This window comes from Chaetodon auriga, chromosome 3 (assembly GCF_051107435.1).
Source record: "Chaetodon auriga isolate fChaAug3 chromosome 3, fChaAug3.hap1, whole genome shotgun sequence".
In the NCBI taxonomy this organism is placed as follows: Eukaryota; Metazoa; Chordata; class Actinopteri; order Chaetodontiformes; family Chaetodontidae; genus Chaetodon; species Chaetodon auriga.
Window position 1 is genome coordinate 21,677,901 of NC_135076.1, and position 21,216 is coordinate 21,699,116.

A 21,216-nucleotide genomic window follows, 5' to 3' on the forward strand; every position below is an offset into this window, starting at 1 on the left:
TCAGCACCTCACTGGGGTTTTCTTCCCTCCTGTCTCTGCCTCTGTGGCTGCTTCCTGTAGGAAGGCGTTGGTGGGGGGCTTCAGAATGAGACCCGGGCTGTAAGAGGGGGAGGTGTTGGGGGAGGAAGAGGGAGGCTGGTGGTGGGGGTCACTCATCCACATCTGTTGTTATGGGTGGAAGGATAAAGAAAAGGCTCAGCGAGGGCTGCAGGTGTTGATTGTGTCATTAGCTCCCTCTCTATTGGCTGCTGCTAGTTGTCTCCTCCTTATCCCAAAATCGATCGCTTTAACCAGTTTTCACTGGATGGCCGCTGAATCCTCAATACACACCCCCTCTACACTCACACCCCAACACACAAAACACACACACATAAAAACCTCAGCACAACAACAGTATGTAGTGGGATCGTCTGTGTGATAGCCTCTAGCTGAAATTCTTGTTTGTGAGGGGCAGAGAAAACAGTGAGAGTGCAGCCCTCCCCTGCTCCTCAATGTCTGGACTCCTCTTTATAAACACAGGTATCAGACAGTCTTCTCCACCTCCTTCTCCTTCACCTTCTCCTCTCCTTCCATAATTCATCCTCCTCTCCTCACACCACACCGCCCAGATCGTGAACCGGAGCAGCCGAGTCCAAAAAACAAAAAAACAAAAAAACAACAACATTCACCTCCGCCTCCTAGTGGCAGTTTCATCTAAATAAAGTCCAATATGAACACTCACTCGAAAGCAGCTGTAGTCTGTTTGTGTTTGGTTTCACTTGTTAATGAACTGCTGCAAATGTGTGGCAAAACAACCGAGGCTAATTAAGGCTGCTTAGCCGGTGAGAGCTACAAGGCTAGCGATGGTGGTAACCATCTCAGAGTAATGCATCAACAGTCAGAGTAACCGGAGGTCTTGGCGTTCTTCTGATTCCTCCATTATTGCAGCATATTCAAATCTAATCCAATTTCTTGGAAATCCTGAAAGTGCATCAACTTTTTTCGCCACTGCAATCCCACGTGATCACACCGCCATTAGCAACAGCCGCATTTCTGCTCAATTCATGTTATAATGCAGCCGTTGACCAGTTGCACAGCCTCTGAGAGTCTGAGACAGACAGAGGAAGCTGTCGCTGTGAGCTGCGTCTCACCGCGCAGACCTCAGACTGCAGGAGATGCTGCAAACACTTGCTGAAATGAAGCGTGTTAGCTCGCTGTAAGCATTCACCTCATCACTCTGTCTCCACGCCAGAAGGTCTGTCAAGTCTCCATCGTGCACCTGAATGCAGGAATATCCTCCACCTGTGTGTGTGAATATCTACCAGCACACACACACATACACACACACACACACACACACACACACACAGCTTCATTTTATTGCCGCTTCCTCTTAAGCCGTCAGTCTTCTTGCGATGACAGTTGCTGTAATTATTAGCCACAGTCCAAAGGGAGCGTTGCTGATTTACATGGCGCGCTGATGTTGTTGTTTCCTCCTGATTGCTGAATGCGTCGCCGCTGCCAGGAGAATAGCTGGTACTTCAGTCAAGGTAATAAAGACAACTGGAAGGGTTGTGTTTCCCCGCCCCTGCTCTTTGATTGCGCATTTTGTCCCATTAAGAAGAGCCTGTTCTGATAAGAGGAGACAACATGGTCGACTCTCTGCAACTTTGTTTTTTTGGACTCTCTGCTCCTTTCACTCATGCTCTGTCTGCCTTATCGCCATCTGTCTCCATCTCGCTCTTCATTTCTATGTATATTTCTGTCTCTCCTGACTCACTGGCTGGCTAAGGACGCACACAGGATTATCATGTAGACCTGCCACCAGCAGCCCGTGTGTCTGTCTTTCTGTGTCTTTGTTTACTCTCCTTATTATAATGGAAAAGCACATTGTAACCACCAGCTTTGTCAGACCACAGTTAATTGCAAATAATTATCGTGATGGCATTTAATTTTAGTAATTGTCTTCTTCTGGACGGCTGGACGCTAATCCCTTCCTCCTCTGTTCTGGGTACAAAGTGTGTGTGTGTGTGTGTGTGTGTGTGTGTGTGTGTGTGTGTGTGTGTGTGTGTGTGTGCTAACAGTGCCAGCTCATATTTTTATAGCCTTGTTTCTCATTTGAATGAAAGAAAAAGAGTTTGCGTGACCCTAAGCTGCAATTTGAATCTCTCCTGTGACTCTTCAAAGTAAGAGTGGTTAAAGTTTTCTTCCATGCAGAGTTGTGTGGCTCTGCTACCCGTAATACTATAAAGAGCTTGCCATGATTAGATGATTAGATTGAAATGATTAGATAATTGGATAGAAAATTTACTATTGCAAGGGTGTGCGGAGTACAAGATTTCTTGCAGATTGCTGGTGCTAATTAACCGCGAATGTTGACTTCCCAGATAATTTCTGAAGATTAGTGTCTCTGAAAAGGAAGCGACAACAACTATGACATGGGCTTTCCCTGTTAAATGTGGGTGGGATTGTCAAATCAGAGCAAACAATGGTCCCATCCAGCCTGGATTCCCTCCCAGTGGTGCACGAGATGGTAGAGTAGATGATTGCATCCTGACCACTCTCTTCAGTAAGTCTGCCTCTCATTAGCATGATATTGGAGTAATTATGCTTGTTAGCGTAACACCTTTTCATACCTAATGGCTCCTGTCACCCACTTTTCTTCCTGTGCTAACTCTATACGGGAAAATATAACCTAACCGACAATAATATCAGAGTAATGAAAGTCTCGGTTTCTGCGTTTAGTCCCGTCCACCAGCGATCCTGCTTCAGATTATGCAGAGCCGCAGAGAATGAGATTTCCCCGCGCGGCTCAGACAGCTGCAGGTCAGCTGTTCAAATCGCAATATATTTCAGACTTCACAGGCCGTGAGATGTTAGATCACCTTTCCCCCACCCCTGCGCCTCTACCTGGTCGTGTCTTTTCGGCAACAAACTGTAACCCGCGTCCCATTTCATTTCCCTGAGAGCTGATTGGATTTGCGATGGTCGCGCCTTTTTCGCCGCGGCTCGTGTCTGACGGAGCAGCAATCTCTTTAACACCAAACCGATAGATATGATAATGTACACTGGCTTTATTGTCAAGTGACAGAAGGGCAGCACAGCACACGCACGCCATATGCGCGCACCGCCGTCTTCCCTTTGCACAGCCCCTCTCTGCTCCTTCGGCGCCCTCCTTGTCTAGAGGGGGACCCCGGTGCTCGCCGAGCGCCTCGGGGCAGCGACTCTGTCTCTTAATCTTTAAATACTTTAATATCACATTTCTATTGTTGTTCTTATGCTTTGATGCCGGGGGTTGAAATTCACTGTTCTTCTTATGTTTAGGACACCTTTTGTTGCACTCCTCGCCCTCAAATAGCAGAAAAAGAACACGAGGGAAGTAGATCAGTGATCAGCGGTGTTCAGTAATCACCGTATTTAGGAGACAATAACAGTAAACCGTGAAAATCAAACATCTTGTTCGCTGAACAATGACAACGTGTGACAGGGTGCTAGTGAGCGATTCTCTGACAGTTATGGGCGATCAGCTAATATTTTCTGCTCCATTTCGCAGTCTGTCATATCAAGTGTCACGGCTGCTCCTAACATCAGCACAAAGAGTGCATGTAACAGTTTATTTGCACCTTTAAATGACAGCAAGAATTTCCTCTCATGACTTCAGCGGTTTCTCTTATACGCCGTCCATGAAATCAATATCTTGAAGAAGGAGAAGTCCTTAATGTGGACCGGCTTAGCAGGTACTTAATTTCAGTGCAGTAATTAAGGGTCCATTTGGAGTGGGACCTGGTGGCCCCTGCTGCCCTGGAGAGTGGGATTGGTCTAATTAACTAATATGAGCACGGTTGATTGGGCAGTAAGTAACATAATCACAGCTGATTGGTCAATAACGTGCAGGTCGCCAGGGCAGGCTGAGAGGAACATTTGGTGACCCGTCCTCCCTGGATAAAAGCTCTCTGGAGCTGCAGGCTTCAGGCTGGACTGAAGGACTGCAGAGCGGAGGGCTCCTGTTTGCACATGGCTGTTTAACAGAGCTCCACATCGAACCTCAATGCTCTGGAGTGCTGAACGAAAAGCGTCCGCAGTGTCGAGCGCTGACAGCTGTCGAGTGGAGCTGAAACGTCTCGTCAGTTAATCAATAAGTCTATCCACAGGTGTTCATTTACGTAAGATTTTTAAGCAAAAATGCAAAAAAGTCGACATCTCAAATGTGGATGTATGCTGTTTTTCTTTGTCGTCTCTGATAGGAAACTAAATTTAATAGGATTTTCACGTTTCGTTGAGCAAAATGAGATGTTTAAATATGTGAACCCAGACTGTGGAAAACGGTGATGGACATTTTTCCACATGTCCTGGAAGATTTCAGCATCCTGGGCAAAGAGGAGAAATTCCAGTCAAACGCTATCTGTGTTTATGGATCCTATTTTCCCATGTTTTTGTGTCTAAGTGACTAATGGGGACAACAATTTTTGAAAATTGGTCCAGTATTGAGTGAGAGCGCCGCTGCCAGCAGCCGAGAGACGGGCTGCAATAACATAAAATAAATAAAATAAAATCTCTCTGGGCGTTTGTGCGCCGTCAAAGAACGCCCACTTTAAGTGTTTTTGCCACTGACAGCATTACGGGAAGGATCCCGACGGAGACAGACCTGTTAAAGAGGAACATCCCTTTTGTTTGTGTCGTCTGCACAAGAAAAGGTGCTCGTGTGCACAAAGTATCAGACAAGTTTGGCTTCTTTGCATAGAAACACGTGTTTATATTACTCAAAAAATAGAGAATTTTAGTGTTCGTGTCAGTATTTTAAACATTTCAAACTGATCAGACAGGTTTGTAGTAACATCCTTCATACAATCATGTGTTCACAGAGTGGTGAACCTCGCTCCATCCTCGCCTGTGAATGACTGAGCCTTTCCAGGATGCCCCTTTCATACCCAATCATGATACTATCACCTGTTACCAATGAGCCTGTTTACCTGTGGAACGATCCGAACGGGTGTTTTTGGAGCATTAAACATCTCAGTCTTTAGTTGCTCCTGAACCAACTTGTTTGAAACGTTGTTCACATTCAGAATAAGCAGATATTTACATAAATCAGTGAAGCTGATGAGGTCAGACATTAAATATATTGTCTTTTTGCTGTTTTTAATTCAAAAGAAGATGAGCAACTTTCTTTGAATCGGTGATCCACTTTAAACACTCAGACAATTGCACGCAGACCTGCCTCCTTTAGGCACATATCCACATCAGACACGCACTAACCAGGCCCATAATGGATGTGTATGGATCACACGGTTGAAGTGTCTAACTGCTGTCGCTCTCTTGTCCTGTGTGCACAGTGTATTCTGGGATCTGTACTGCGCTGCCCCGGACCGGAGGGAGACATGTGAACATTCCAGCGAGGCCAAGGCTTTCCATGACTATGTGAGTGAACTTAACCAACCCTCCAGTTGTGTACGAGAGGCACAAATATACACACCCACACTCGCACATGCTCGTGAGCGCACACACGCGCTGAGCGTGTATCAGCGAGGAGCGACTGTTCTGTCTGCGATATAATGCTGCTGGTTCTTGTTTTGACATGTCCGTCCGCCTGCTGCAGCCTCCGTTCTGGATGGGACAGCGCCAGACGTCTGAAATAGCACGCTTTTAAAAATGCAGCACCTATGAACAGCGCTTGTATTTTTCATGGGGAAGCCCTCAGACTTCCATCTTTCGATTTTCAGAGTCTTAACGGTGAGGCTTCGTGCCATTCTGCCACATGATCGCATGATTCGATATCACTTTTCTAACATCTGCCTCAGCAGCGTAACGGTGGAGCTCATCTGCCGGCTGCACTTCCTCAAACGCCGACCCCTCACCCCTCAGGTCTCAGCGAAACTGTCGACCTGGGGTGAAAGGTCACGGCAATGCCCGGCTATTTATTGGTCCACTCAGGGCTTCGGTAAAGGTCAAAGCACATAAAGCAGCTGGCCGATCACACGAGCACATTAACACACGTTCACCAACAATGCATTGGACACATTTAGAGCCGGAGAGGCCACGGTAGTTGTGGCTGCAGGGGACGGACAGGGTGATGAAAGGTCAGGGTCCACGGCCCCCTTGACCCTCTCATCTTCTGAAGAGTCGGAGCAGTCGATCAGTAACCTATCGAACGCACGCACACACACAAAGAGCTGGTTGATGCGTGAGCGTGTCGGCTACCTCTGGTCCAGCTCTCGTTATCGCAGATGTTGAGGCCGCTCGCTTGTTCTCGGATGGATTTCCACACCTCACCTCCGACGTCTTCCTTTTAGCCTCGTCCACGCTGTATTAAATATTTGCACTGTGTTGCCTGAAAGGTATTTGACTAAGGATTACATGGTTGTTAGGATGTTGACTGGACAGACCGCTTCAGCTACTAGATTATCGTCCCACCTGGGCAGGAGTGAAACCTGAAATGGATTAGAGGCGCTATTCTTACCATCCGCTTTTCATTCAGGCCGTTTTAGCCCATAGCCAGTCACCCATTCAGTTGAACTCTCTTATGAGGCTTGACAGCAAAAGTGTGAGCACTTGTCAGCTGAACAGATTACATTTGTTGTGCATGTACTACGCATGTGTGTGCGTGCGGGCACGGGCTGATGTGTGTGTCTCTGAGCCCGTCTGTGTGTGTGTGTGCGTGTGTGTGTGTGTGTGTGTGTGTGTGTGCGCATATGTTGGACCACCATAAGATTAATTACATGGTTAATTAAACCTAGTAGTTAATTAAATCTGACAACTGTGTCTAATTAATCTAAATGCAATATAATTTCCTACACCTTTCTCCAGAGGTAGGCCAGCTGGATACCTGCATGTCAGCTCTTTAACGGCTCCGCTTTGACTGGCCTGGTCAATATATGGCTGGACTTCAAGCTTCAAATCCTGCCACTGGAAAAAAGATGGATTTTTAAAAAAAGTCCACCTGTTTCGGTCTGCGGCCGCGTGAATGTGTCAGCTGGGAGTCGGGGTCGCTGGTGCTGCTGTGCATTAGATCAGAGGGGGAATAAACCCAGTGCAGACTTAACTGTCTTCTTGTTGTTCTTGTGAGGACTTTGTTGTAGTTGGAGGATTCACACGCCGCTGTTTGACCTTCAGCCCGGCTGAAGTTCAGGAGGTCAGGAGCTGTGTGACTGTTGGCGGCACGCAAGGAAGCCTTGAACTCCGGTTATCTGTTTTTCGTTTATGTGGCGGTAAAAGTTGGAAAAATCCTCTTATTCCGTCTTCTTTCAACTCCTCATTGAAGCTTTATGATGAAATATTCAACTCCAAGATCTCTTTGATTTTATTGTTTCAATATTTCAACAAATGGAAATATTCTGGATGTCTTGTGCATCATTTTTTACACATTTCCCCAAATTTTCAGGCTTGTGCGTTTGCCGGGATCTTGGCAGAATTTAAGATGAAGCTACACATCTCTGCAGCGTGAGCCGGCAGTGACTGACCCGAGGGGGGCCGCTGCTTTTTAGCGAAGCTATTTTATAATAAAGGGTCTATTACGGATTCTTTTGGTCAATTTTTGATTGCAAATGCTGGAACTTTTTTCAACAGACGGCAAAGTGTGTGTGCGTGCACGGAGGGTGTGGCAGAGGCTCCGACAGCAGGGAGACGCAGGAGTAGGTGTGTGTGAGCACATGTGCGACTGTTACCGCGCGTGTGTGTCTTTGTGCGACAGAGAGAAAGAGGGAGCGAGAGTGTGAATCCCCGGGGTGATGAGGGGTCTGTCTGTCTCTGATTAACTCTGGCTCCTCGGTCCCCGCAGACCGACGGCCTGATCAAGTCTCTATCACGGCCCCTTGCTGATAACGGCTCCCTCATTCCCCCAAGTCCCCCCGGATCACAGAGTGAAAAACAACACGGCTCCCAGGAGTCGCACACACTCGCTCTGTGCGCGCGCGCGTGTGTGTGTGTGTGTGTGTGTGTGTGTGTGTCGCTCGGCGGGGATAGTGAAAGAGGAATGTGTGCAAGATAAACTGGTTTGTTTTTATTTATGTTTCCTTTTTTGAAGAACTCAGGGTCTCCTCTGGTAGCTTAGCTGTCAGTTTGTTGTGGATAACAATGAGGAAATATAAAATTGATATTTAGAAAAACTGTTCGCTTATTTGTTTCCTGGAAGTGATGTGGTCGCTAGGCAACGTTGATCCAGAGTAGAGTCTTAGTTACAGATTTGGTTTGGCTCGGCTCAGTTTGGCTCAATTTGGCCCGGTTTGAAGGCACCTCTTACTCAGCCCTGTCCTACTGGCCCCCGCTCTGAGCGATGATGTAGACTTTGTGGACTCTCCAGTTTGGGAAAGATAATGGAATATAATGTGCTAATCCTCAGATCTGGGGACTGGTTGACAGCTAATCCAGGGGAATGTGGTGGGATTGGAGCCCTGGCCACACTCCCAGAACTGGAGGCCTCTGACTGGCTGGATCGCTGGCTGGCTTCACCCCTGGATGGTGAATCTGCAATCATCGCCTCTCGCGCACGCAGCCACGCTCGCGTGCAGATCGCACACCCACACTCGTATGCAAATGAACGCACACGCTGCAAGTGAGCGAGATGAGACCGTATCATAAAAAAGCTGGAACAGAAGTGAAGTCTTGTCCCTCTGTAAAGTAATTTAAGTGGTCTCTCTTGTCGTCTTAATTGTCGGAGTTGTGTTGCTGTCGTTCCTCCTCACGTCGCCTTTTAATCATGTTTATTTCCTAAAAGAGATCCGCAAATCTTATAGTCCCCTTTTCTGCCGGAATTTGGATGATCCTCAAACGAGCACATTGTCGAGGAAACGTGTTTGATTATAAGAACGTGGCGCGTCTTTAGTAACTCAATATGAATGATTAAAGGACGGGAGCTTTGTGATGAAGAAAGCATACATATTGACGAGCGCGCACACACTTGTTCGCACGCACGTTCTTTCTCACATTAAAGCAGGCAGAAGAATGAGCCTCTGTTTTCTGTGACACACACACACACACACACACGTGCGAGCACTTGCAGTCGCAGACAAACAGTCTTTCAGGAAGTGATACACTCGGCCTTGTTGTTGCAGACGTTTTGCTTCGCCCCAGCCTGAGGTCGCAACCCCGAACATCTGCGATTCGTGCCAATCCGGGTTCACTGCCTGCGGAGCGTCACAGATTTAGAGCCACAAGTGCGTCACTCACGTCGCCGCGCTTCACTGACTCAGCTCTCGGCTTGTTGATAGGGACTGTCGTGATGTTGGTGGAGGTAGAGCAGGGTACGTAAAACCAGTGTGGAGGCATTTGTGAGTGTGATCTGGGTCCGAAGTCAGAAATTCACTTTTAAGTCGCACATCGAGCAAAAATGCCAAACATTCGCTTTGATTTGCCATTTTTTTTCTGTTTTATATCATTTCAAAAGGAATATATCTGGATTTTTGGACAAAACGGGCCATTTGAACATGTTGGGCTTTGCAAAATTGAGCATTTCAACAGTTGTTTTATTAGATTATTTTCTCCATAAATCATTTTGTCTGCAAAAATAGTCAAACATTTCCCGGAGGTGACCTCTACCAAAAGGCCAAAGCTCAGAGACATTCGTTTTATGATCATATAAGACAACAAAAGAGGCAAATCCTCACATTTAAGAGCCTCAAACAGGGAAATATTTACCTGAGAAATGACTCAGGCGATTAATCAATCGTCAGAATTGTTGCTGATTAATTTTCCGTCAGCTGATCGACTAAGCAGCTAATTGTTTCAGCTCTGAGGACAGACAAAAAGATAATGAAAGTGAGCGTTAGCTGCAGCCCTGAGGTGCTGCGCTCCCAGCGTGCAGCGTGCAGATAGACGGAGGTGCACTGTGGGCTGTTGCCCGGGGATTCTTGCGAGGGTTAAACATTTGTTCGGCTGGACCGCAGTAACAGGTGGCACGAGGGGAGGAGCTGCGCTCTGTAAACAACCGCTGATGGCCGAGCCTTTGTCTGGACTCTGTGTGCGAGTCCGTGTGTGCTTTACGTCCCCGCTGCTCCCCGTGTCGCCGGACCAGGTGCTCGCTAATTTTAACGCCACGCGTCTGCTGAAACCCTTCCTCCCCTCTCACGGCCGTCTTTGTCTCTGTCCTTTTCGTCTGAGACAGAATTTACTCATCCTGCGCCGTTTTTCCCTGCTTCAATTCCTCTCAGGTCTTTTTCACCACCAACACACGCCCCCCCCCCCCCCCCCCCCTTCTTTCCTCTCCTCTCTGTTCCACGCTCTCTTTCTTATTCCTCCCCCTCTCTCCTTTTGCCTCCCTCCCGCCGCCCTCCCCCTCTCTCAGAGGAGATTGATTGGGTAATCTGGCTGGGTGCCAGTAGTGCCCGCTTTCTCGCTCGGGGGAAGGAGAGAAGCGGGGGCGACATGACGACATGCAGGAATAATAATAACATCCATAATATAGGCAGAGTAGGTATGGATGGAGGGATGAGGAGGAGAAGGAAGAAGGAGAGAGCGGAGGAATGGAGCCGGCGTTGGCACATCGATGTCTTCTTTACGCACCGGTTTAAATATAGCCGCACACAAACGGCGTGCCACAACATTGTGTCTCCATCTCCGTCCGTCTCTATCTGTCTTTCTATCTGTCTGCCCCCCCCCCCCCCTCCTTCAGCTCCTCCGCTCGCGCCTGTGTCGTCTTTTAATATCAAACAGTGCGTGGAGTGCAGGCTGCAGGCAGACGGGCGTTGAGCGAGAGGACGCTGTCTTTGTGTGCCGTTGTTTACCTTTGTTACCGTCTAAATGAAAAAGGCCAGTTGGCTCCTCTGTCTGTGTATACCTTTCTCTATCTGAGGGAAGCAACAAAGCCTGAAAGTGCTGCCCTCAAGCTGTGTGTGTGTTCGGCTGGAGGTCTGGAAGTGACAGAAGCAGGAGATCAAATATTGTTTATGATTCCCTTCCTCGCAGGTTCATTCTGGGCAAGCTAAAAAATGTGCCGCGGTTTAGCATTTGATCTTGACGCTGCGAGCGCGGGCTCCCGGATCTGTGTTTGACAAGAGACAGACATGAAGACAGACATATGCAGACAACAAACCGGGGACGGGGACAGAAAGACAAGCGGCGGAGGGGATAGGAGGAGGAGGAGGAGGAGGAGGAGAGACAGCGAGGAAGAGGGAGGGAGATGTATGAGCATGCAGGAAGAAAGAGGTGTCTGAAGACACGGGGGACTCTTTTCAAGTCTGCTTTTTTCTTAGTTTGTCTGAGTTTCGGGGCTAGCTGTGCCTCTTGCTAGCCAGAGCAGCGTAAAATGCCACCAACCCGCCTGAGCAAAGTTATTGTAGAAGCCAAACGCTGCAGCGTTTACTCTCCCTGCATCCATTGCAGATTTCCAGCCCGGTCCCATTTAATTTCCCTAACCCAGTTACCCATGAATGCCCTCTTAGTTGCAACATCATCATCCATAAAATTTAAACCAATGCTTTAAAATGAATACTACATTCTGGGAAATACTGGAAACTCCCGGGGGCATTTGTTTATCTCTCCCAGTGAAGCGAGGGCGAATGCTGCCAATTCGTCGTCATTTTCGGGAAATAAATTGTGGTTCAATAATTAAAAAAAGCGGCATTCATCACTCGTCTGCCTCGACTGTAACCGGTTTACTGTGGAGGGTTGAAGCGAGCGATTTGTCTGGGGGGGGGGGGGCTGGAAGTTCGAGGGCGACCTTCCATGCCGGAGGTGTTTGTGTCTGTGGTGTTTTCTCCCGCCAAGTCTGCATCTCCTGACTGCGCTCATTCACACACACACACACACACACACACCATCTTTGAAGTTTCCCACTGGTGACTTACAGTATCCATTTATTGATTGTGTAAAAAGATCCTGTCCTGCTCAAAAAGACATAAATTACTGCAATTATGATGCCTCTGCTGAGTTTTTCTCCGCTTAGTTTCAGCTTTCCTCTGGCTCTGACTTTGTGTTTTTATAACTTTGAGTCTGCGACGAGAAGGCAGAAACAACCTGGTGTGATTCATTTTGTGAGCGTTTTACTGTTTTAGTAAATTTCAAGGGAGGTTTTTTCCTCAAAGTGAGGGACGCCGCTCGTCTCCAGCCGACTTTTCCAGCTGTTCTCTCTTCCCAGAGCAAAGCTTGGAGCAGCAGTCCATTACTGCCGGTCCTCATTAGGTCTGAAACACTGACGATGGTTACGAGGATTGTCAGGTGGGGTCCAAGGGAGCGAAACCTATCTTTAAACACACACTCCTGTTGGTTAACTCGGGGAGTTGAGAAGCCGTTTCCTTCTTTTTCACGCCAAGTCTCTAAATTAAATCAGCTCACTCCGGAGCTGCTGTGGTGGACATAATATGAGAAAAAGTTAGATTTTTAAGTCAAACTTGATTGCTTGCTGTTGCACAGGTCCAGGAGCGCATGTTAACTGTCCGCCGGGGAGTTCAGTGTTTGGCAAACCGTGCAGGTGGAGGACATGAAGGACTGGGGCTTTCTCTGTAAGTGTGTGAGGACACGTTTAAGGCTGCGGGATGATTGATTAGACAGGATTCATTTGAGATTTTCACTCAGGAGAAACACTGCATATATATGTCATTCATTTACATGTGCGTGTGCTCTGCAGTCCACAGATATGAAATATAACCTGCTCCACTGGAAAAGCCCACCACAAAACACTGATGGTGCTTTTGACTGCTGTTGTCTTTAGACCCACACAACTGAAAATGGGCAGTTTTATTGATACAAGCGCAACATTTCGTTTGGCTCCTCTTTGGCCCTGAAGGCTTGTTTTCTCCGTCGTCATAGAAGCCAAAACGTGGAGCGAACAGTAAGTCGGTTTGCAGCCTTTCGCTTCCCGTCTCCTCTGTCACTTCCTGTGGTCGTCATGATTATCCCACGTGTTGCATGCTCGCATTGACAACATCAGGTGCCGCGGTGAGTTCAGGGGCCGTTTGTTTCTTCAGCGAGGTAAAATGCAAATGCGGCAGATTTGAATTGAGAAATGTAAAAAATATGTTTAATCAGTAAGTAAGTTCACTTCCTCCCTGCAGTCAGAGCTGCTTTTCTGCTTCACACTCAGTAGTTTGAGTTTCATCCTTTTTAACACAATAACAACTCTTTTTTTTTTTCTAAGTCCTTCGCTCCTTCTTCTTTTCTTCTTCACGTCTTTGTCCACTCTTACAGTCTCTCTCCGTCTCACACAGACACTCGTGCACACTTTGTCCTGCCCTTTCTCCTCTGCCTCTGCCTCTCTTTGTGGCTTGTTGCTGGCAGACGTCGCTGCCTGGCACAGTGTGTCCCTGGCACAGCGTGTGTGTGTGTGTGTGTGTGTGTGTGTGTGTGTCTGCGTGTGTGTCTCTGTATGCATGTCTGCTGTCTGCTGCACGGCTCTGCCAGTCCACCAGTCTCAAGTACCAGCTGGGCACCCGAACTCACGACCAAAATAAACTGGCCGCGCTATCAATGAGCCCATGGGCTGAAGCGCGTGTGCGGAAGTGTGCTTGCTTGTGTTTGCGCGTGTGTGCATGCGTGTGTGTGTGTGTGTGTGTGTGTGTGTGTGTGTGTGTGTGTGTGTGCGTGAGGTGCTGATCGGACACCCTGCTTATTAAGTCTCATTGAACCGAGTGGTGAAACAAACACAGTCCTTCCTCAGATGAATGCCTGAGATGTTAGCCCGTCTCAACTTTGCATTACACTGAGGCCCTCCCTGCAAGGATTAAAGACTAAAACAATTACAAAGCCTTATTTGTAATTCAAATTCTCCTCAATGCAGACTTAATCCCCATTTTCCAAAGGCAGCAACACTGAGAGGCAGAATAAATGTGTGAGGGAGATCCAGTTCAAGCCTCTGTCGGGGTTTCTGTTGCTAAAATAACACTTATAAGTTATAGGGGGGGATAATGAATGTGCTTTGAGCTGGTTGAGTTATATTTGGAGAACGGTTTGTTTCTGTTAAAAGCTCGTCTTCGTAATGGCGGGATAAATGCACAGAATCAGCAGGGGAGTCGCTGATTGTCACCGCGCCTGTGCAGAGGGACGTGTTCGCGTCCTCGGGAATATTTGCATTTTATTTTCATCTGCACGCGTGTGTATTTACATATGCACATACGTGTGTGTTAAGGTGCTCATGTGTCCTGATGGGGGGGCCACGGTGAGCGTGCTTTACAGCTGCCCAGGGTATATTTACAGACAGTGACTTTAATGCAGTGTAATGATTATTTTTATTCCAGGTACTTCGGCAGCCTGTTCGCTCTGAGTGGAATGACTCCCTATTGGCCCACTGATTACCTCTGTGGCTGCTGCCACACCTGGCTCCTTCAGCTCCCCTCTCTCTCTCTCCACCATTACACCTTGAGAACCTTCCCCCTTTTATTACTTCACCTTCATCTGTTCATCCCTCTCTCTCTCTCTCATTCAGCAGTGGCCTACATCTTCATTTTCTTTGGTCTCTTTGTCTGCTGCACCTTCATCATCTCCTCATCTCTTCCTTCCTTTCCCCTCCTCAGTCATTACACCTTTACTCCTCCACCGCTCCTCGTTTAACACCGCTGACTGTACGCATCTACCTCCGCACCTAAAAAAACATGCTCTTACTTTTCCAACCGGAGTTGTCTGCAGAAGTGTGCAGATGTTTTATGACAGTTGAGTGTTTTTTAGATGCACAGTGTTTTTTAGATGCACAGGACTCCAAAAACACAGAGCATGTGAGATTTTAGAGGTTTGCATGTTTCTTTAAAAACCTCTGGGTGAAGCTCCATCACCAGGCTTTTTTCCTCTTGGTTAAAAACATCACAAGAGGAAATACTGCTTTATACCTGATCACATAAAGGGCATTGAAACAGAGGAGCACGTAAACGAAGTGCCAACTTTGATGTCAGCATCATGTTTATCTTCCGGGACGAGCATCTTCCTCCTCTGCTTTCCATCTTGCTGAACCCTCCTCACGGCTCTCACCTTCGGCCTGGTTGCACGTTCCCAAAGGGAGAAGCAGCTCGAACTTCTCCTCAGCAGTTAACAAAACATCACACTTGGACCACTCCTAATTGCACCTACAGTTTAAGCTTGTACTCCCACATTGAGTACAAGTTGAAAGTTTGAGTGTTTAGGTTTAATTAAAGTAAGAGCGGAGCGTCTAACGAGGTCTGTCGTTTATAGTTTGTTTCTGAGGCCGTCTCCAAACTGCTGGCAAGTGACAGCCTTGAATTTATGGTGAAGGATTAATGAGTTAATGTTTCTTGGAACTGTTCTAGATTTTTAGATTTGAAATATCAGCTTTCTTGGCAACTCTTGAAAGACTTTTCCTGAGCTTTGGAAGAAGCAGCACTTCAGCTTTGAGTTGCACGTTTCAGGCTGCTTCCTCCTCACAGGTTCACACTGATGTTACACTTTAAAACACATCTGTCAGCTTTTCACAGGCGGGCTGAAAACGCTCAGTGTTTAGGACTTTTAATTGATTTTTAGCTCAAAAAAAAAGTATTTTGCAGATTTGAGGTGAAAAAAAAATTGTCTCCCCGCGAACTTGTCGTCTTCACAGTCGTCAGCTTTTATATTGTCCGTATTAGGGCTGTTTATTATGATAATCGAATAATCTATTCTAAAATTCAGATTACGAGTCACACAATTGTTTTTTTAAGGCATGTGTGCGATTTAAAGGGTATCAAATTTCTAATGTAGTTTAGTGTTTTCTGAACTTTCTGAACCTGTTTCTCCAGCCGTAAACATCACCGTGAATGATTTAAGAATGAAAGTCAGGGCACAACACAAATGTCGTGAATAAGAATTATTTTGCTTCTCCCAGCACCTTTAACAATCAATTGAATTTAAATGAATTCAAAGAAAATGTATTTCAGAAAAGAGAAAAATACAGCTCATAACAGGAAGTGGCACGGCTTTTGACTAAGTTAGCTTTGAAGCTAACTCGCCGGCTAACTTACCGAGACGAGTTTTCATCCTCTGCTTTGCACATTTAAGTGTGAGACGCTGCCACACTTTGGAGCTTTTTGGTCATGAAGGTGTTGCCATCGTGTTGTTGTTGTTCACTCCAGCAGCATCTCCATCTAATTGACAGTTAGAGTCTGTAATCGGTTTTAGTCGACTACGTTGATCATTCGTTGCACACCTCGTCCACATTAGCTTGTGCTCGCTTTTTTAAACCCGCTGATGTCTCAGCCTCAGACTGTGAGCTGAACAATGTTACACAAAAAAAGAGATAATACGTATTGATTTATATGATGTAAGTATTCATCTACAGTGTAAAGACTGATCATTTTCATAAAGAACTGAGTCTCTGCGCACTGAAGGTTTCTGTCCACACTGACGTCCGTGACACAGTTACTTCCAGTTTATCCTCTGCGCACTAAAGACAATAGAGCTAAAAATAGAGGTGTTTATATGTTAGCGTGTGTGTGTGTGTGTGTGTGTGCGCATCTGACCGTTTGGTGATTTTCCCCTGAGTGAGGTGTTAGCCAGCCTTGAGGTCAGCGCGGGGTCAGAGGCTGCCCCTGCTGCCGTTTTGGGCTTATTCTTCTGAGAGGGCCGGAAAATCCAAAAATCATGTACTCCAAGTGCAACGTGTGAACTTCCAACCTCGGCTCGGCTGTCTGGATGTAAGCCTTCAGATCAGTTATTCATATCTCTCATGATTAAGTTCAGTGGATAAATAGGACAGCACATCTGTTTCATTATTGACTGAATGTTCGGTCTTATTTAAGCTTCAGTGTGCGTTCGTGTTCGTGTGCATCCATAAAAAAAAAAAAAAAGGGAAACCCAAAGACCAAAAGATAAACTGCATGCGCGCACACGCTCACATACTGTACACGTGTTACTCCTCTTATGTGTCCCGTCTGCGCCGTTTGATCTGTTTTTACCACATCAGATCTTTTTTGTAAAAACTGACATTTAGAATAGAGAGATCCACAACACTGCACTCTGTTGCACTCTGAAAAGGTCAGCTTTCACTGAAGGAGTGTGCGCGATCAGCCGGCGCTCTGCAGGAGAGAGGGGAGACTTTCCGCTGAACAGCTTGGTCGGACTCCTGACTCGCGTTGACTCGGTTTGGACGATCTCTCGAGTTTCCTCCTCGGTGCTGTGCTGAACTGAGCTGCTCTCTTCTGTGCTGGATGCTGTAATCTCTTCAGTGCATGGCCAGATTACTGTCTGCTCCATATTGTCTGGTGGCGGGCTGCAGGATGGAGAGATGGCAGGAGGAGGGGAGAGAGGGAGGGATGGAGGAGGCTCTGATTTGCTGCTACACAAGGAAGATTACCTTTTTATTAATGTATCCATCTGGACGTTTGCTATATTTGGTTGTTTGTCCGGTCTGCTTGTTTGTGTATAAACCTTATGAGATTTCAATCTAGATAAATCGAGGCTGAGCTTAGACATATGTGATATTTCTCAAGAGTCGTCAACCAACGCCACCAAATCACATAATTATGATCAGGCAGAATAAAGGAAGTGCAGAATTCCCTTTGTGACCGATGATACAAATTCGTCGCGCTATTTATCCAGAGCTTGAAATTATTATTTATTTTAATTCAATGATTTTCAGTAAAGAATAAAAAGAGAAATTTGAGTATTCATTGTGCCCCCCCCCCCCCCCCCCCCCCCCCCCCCCCAGCACCACCCCCACCCCCACCCTTCCACGCGTCCTCTTCTCCATCTCTTTCTGTCTCCTGTGCACTCGGTGCAGAAATGATTTCCATTCCTGCTGAATTAATGAGGTTCTGCTGAACTGAGAAAAGGCAAGGGGAGTGTGTACGCTCACACACACACACATACACACACACAGATGCAGGCAGAGAGAGACACACATACTCAGTCTCACACACACACATTCTCACAGGCACATATCTACTATAGCCATATTTAAGTCACGCACACACATGATTCGCTGAAGCGTGGCCACTTTTTGCCGTTGCAGAGCACAAACAGCATTTTGTCTTAAAGTAAATGTGAAGAAGGCGCAGATAAAGAGTTGGACAACAATCACGAATGAAGCAACTGGTATACACTCAAGTGCTGGTTTTATAGCACACACGCACACACAAATATGACACACACACAACAAACATGCAGCCTCATGATTCGGGCCCCAGTCACCCTGGTAACACACCACTGTGTGTATCAAACACTGCAGTGGTTTGGGACTGTTGGAGGTTGTTAAACACCCCCGGACCCGTACCCCATCCTCACGCACACACACTTACACACTTACACACTTACACACACACATATGTCATTCCACGACAGTCTCTGCTCGGACTGAAGTCAGCCTTCTCTCGGCTCCTGATACTGATTTTCGTTAGCTAATGATCCGGCGTGGCTGTTCACCTGAGCGCCGCAGAGCTTCTGCCCCAAGAGCTAAAGGCCCGCGGAGCTGACGGGTGGCTCGAGTCTGGTTCATGCATTGTAAACACAGACAGTAGAAACACACGTGAAGGAGCACGCAGTCAAAAGGATGTAATTGCGGTGCAAGCGGCTGTTGTTATGTGCCAGCTCGCGCGCCACTTGAAAGCCGCATCAAGGATTGGCTGAACAAAGAGGAGCAGAAAGTACCGTCTGATTCTGCGGTTCTTCCTCGCCGAGCTGATTTTTCCCAAAGCGCGACTAATGTGTGGAGTTTTCAGGTGTGCGGCGTTCGTGGGGAGCTACGCGGACCACATCTGCTCACACGCGAAGCTCGAAACAAGAGTCTTCAGACAACACAGACTGTGTGCGAGGCTTTCTTTCATTCACTCTGGCTTCTCCTCTCTGTGGTTCTGTCTTCCTTGCTTGCTTTCTTCATTAAATGCACATGATCATGCACATTCAGCCGCGCACACAGAAAATGCAACCTCTCTCCTTCTCCCCGCTCTCTGCTGTCTCAGTGTTTTTCTTTCCCATTTATCATCGCTGAAGCAAAGGAACCGATTCCAATTTCATGTGTTTTCATTCCATTCCTCTATTTGCTTATTTCTTCATCCCCCTGTCTCTATTTTGATCTCAGGCAACCAGTCAGCAGTCAATAATCTGTTAAATAGCATTGATCGCCAGCATTTAGTTTCCTGGCCAGCTACTTAGGTTGTAAAGCTGATCAATGGCTTTGAATGGGAACCACCTAGATAGCAGATTGACTGCTGGGACGCGCTCTGCAATCATATCATTTGTCTTCATTTGTTGTTCAATTATTTGTTGTAATGGCTGCTGTCAAAATAGCCCCATGCTGGCCCACAGTGGCACACGGAGCCTAAAACTGTAGAGTGCACACTGAGCCGGCGTGCCCGACTCGCTCAGCTCACCTTCACTCTGTGCCCCCCCCCCCCACACTGCTGCTGGAGGAAAGACATTATATAGTAAACAGCATGAAAGGAACAGTATCGCATGTCGAAATGAGTATAGGAGTGTGTTCCTGTGTTGGGGGGGCGTGAGTGCATGCAGATGGTGCTCATGCCTGGATGTGTCGGTGAAGTCTGACCCAGACTGGACTTCCTCTGCCCAAGAGCCCCTTCCTGAACTCATCAATCACCTCTCGCAGGACCGTGGTTGCGTGCGTCCACGTGTGCGCACATTTATGTGTCTGGGAAATTAGGCTTGTTTCATGTAAAGTCGCAGCATTTTTTTTAAATTGTTGATAAATACGACTCATTGTTTGATGAAGAGATTTTGGGAATTTATTGGTTTTAATTTTGAATATTAAGAACAGAAGAATGAAGAAAATAACTTTGAATTTATTGATTTCTTTTCTCTTTGTGAGGGACTCATTTTCTCCAAGTGTTTCTCCTCACTTCCTGTCACCAGGAGCGTTTTATGAGCTGAGATGGTGCAAGAAGACCTTGTTTACGATGAACTGTTGTGGTCGGCATCCTTTTGCAGCAGGAAACACAACAACAATTGGATGCATTCAGAGAAATCTGCGTGAAAATGAAAGAAATTCAAATAACGGTAATCAGAATCAGACAGGAAAAACAGAAATCTTGTTTTTGTAATTAAACAAAAAAATGAAAACCTAATGTTAATGTTTGTGAGGGGTTTAACAGAAAAGGCGATTGGTCGACTGTCGGAACCACAAGTCGACACGGTGCATCGATGTCGGCTAATGCAGCAAGAGGCGGAAAGAAAGATGGCTGCACGTTCGAACGCTCGACACGACAGCAGACGTAGATTTGTTTGAATCATCTTCTACGTCATCCCGTGTTAAATAAACAGAATTTAAAGGTGTTCAGAGAAGGACAAACAGCATCTCCAGCTCAGACGAGCGTGCTGGCGATTTTGTCCAATCAAATCCCGGCTCACTTGTAAACAGCCATTCAGAGCCAATCAAGGACTCTTCTACATCCCAGGTTGGTCCCACCTACATTAGTTAACCCTTTCCTGGCTTGTGTTTGAGACCTTTTGTGTGTGAAATGAACATGATTCACCTCCCGATCAATCGACTACTCGCCCGCTGTAAATGCATCTTTCGTGAACGCCCTCTTGTTTGTGACCCCTGACCAGGAAAAGTGCATTTTGTTCCTTGATTAATGACGCAGTCCGTCATTAGTGAAACAACAGCTGCAGCGTCAGTTTTACGCTCTGTCCTCCTGCTCATTCTCATGCGATCAGGCCTCATTTCGACATTAAAGATGCCCTCGTGCAGCTTTATGTCTGTTGGTAGTTCGATTGTTCGTCAGCCTTTTCTGATTTCAGGGGTTTTATTGGGGGGGGGGCATCCCTCTCCTCCTCAGGTCAGATCCACTCTGGCTCATCTGGCTCTAACTTCCCTCCAACTTTTCTTCTCTTCTGCTGTTGCTCCTTCTTTAAATCTCTGTCTTTCTCTTCTCCTCCTGGTTTTATTGGAGGAGTCCCCCCCCCCCCCCCCCCCTTGTTTGAAGTGGCCTGCTCATATATCACAGCCTTTCCTCGCAGGATATCCTCCCTCTTCCTGCCTCTCCCTCTCGTTCTGTCAGCTGGGGGGCTGGAGGAGGGTAATACCTGGTAACTCTATTTCTTTTCCACACTTTAACACTCTTCCCGTGCACCCAGCGGACGAGCTCCCACACACTCGTGGACCATAACGTTAGACGTCTGCACTCTGACAGCAGAGAGGAAGTCGGCTTCACCTGATTCAGTTTGTTGGAATCTTTCATTATAGAAATAGTCAAAGTGGAGAACAGAGGTGTTACTTCACCTGAACAAGTGTGACCAGAATCACTTCATACGGCAGTTTTGCTTGACTCTATTTAATTTATGTACTTTATTGTGTCATGTTTTCTGTTATTGACCTGTTTGCTTGTTGTTGTCCTTCACCCAAACAGAAAACACATGTGTACAAAAACAATAAAGCAG

The 21,216-nt window shown here is 46.8% G+C and overlaps 1 protein-coding gene across 3 annotated transcripts in view; it reads left to right on the plus strand.

Moving 5' to 3' along the window:
- ssbp4 (single stranded DNA binding protein 4) overlaps nucleotides 1–21,216 on the plus strand; it is an 87,740-nt gene that overhangs the window by 17,369 nt on the left and 49,155 nt on the right. For all 3 annotated transcript variants that reach the window (XM_076726115.1, XM_076726117.1, XM_076726116.1), the window contains exon 4: nucleotides 5,313–5,397. In XM_076726115.1, coding sequence (XP_076582230.1) covers nucleotides 5,313–5,397 — 85 coding nt within the window. The remainder of the gene's footprint in view (nucleotides 1–5,312; nucleotides 5,398–21,216) is intronic.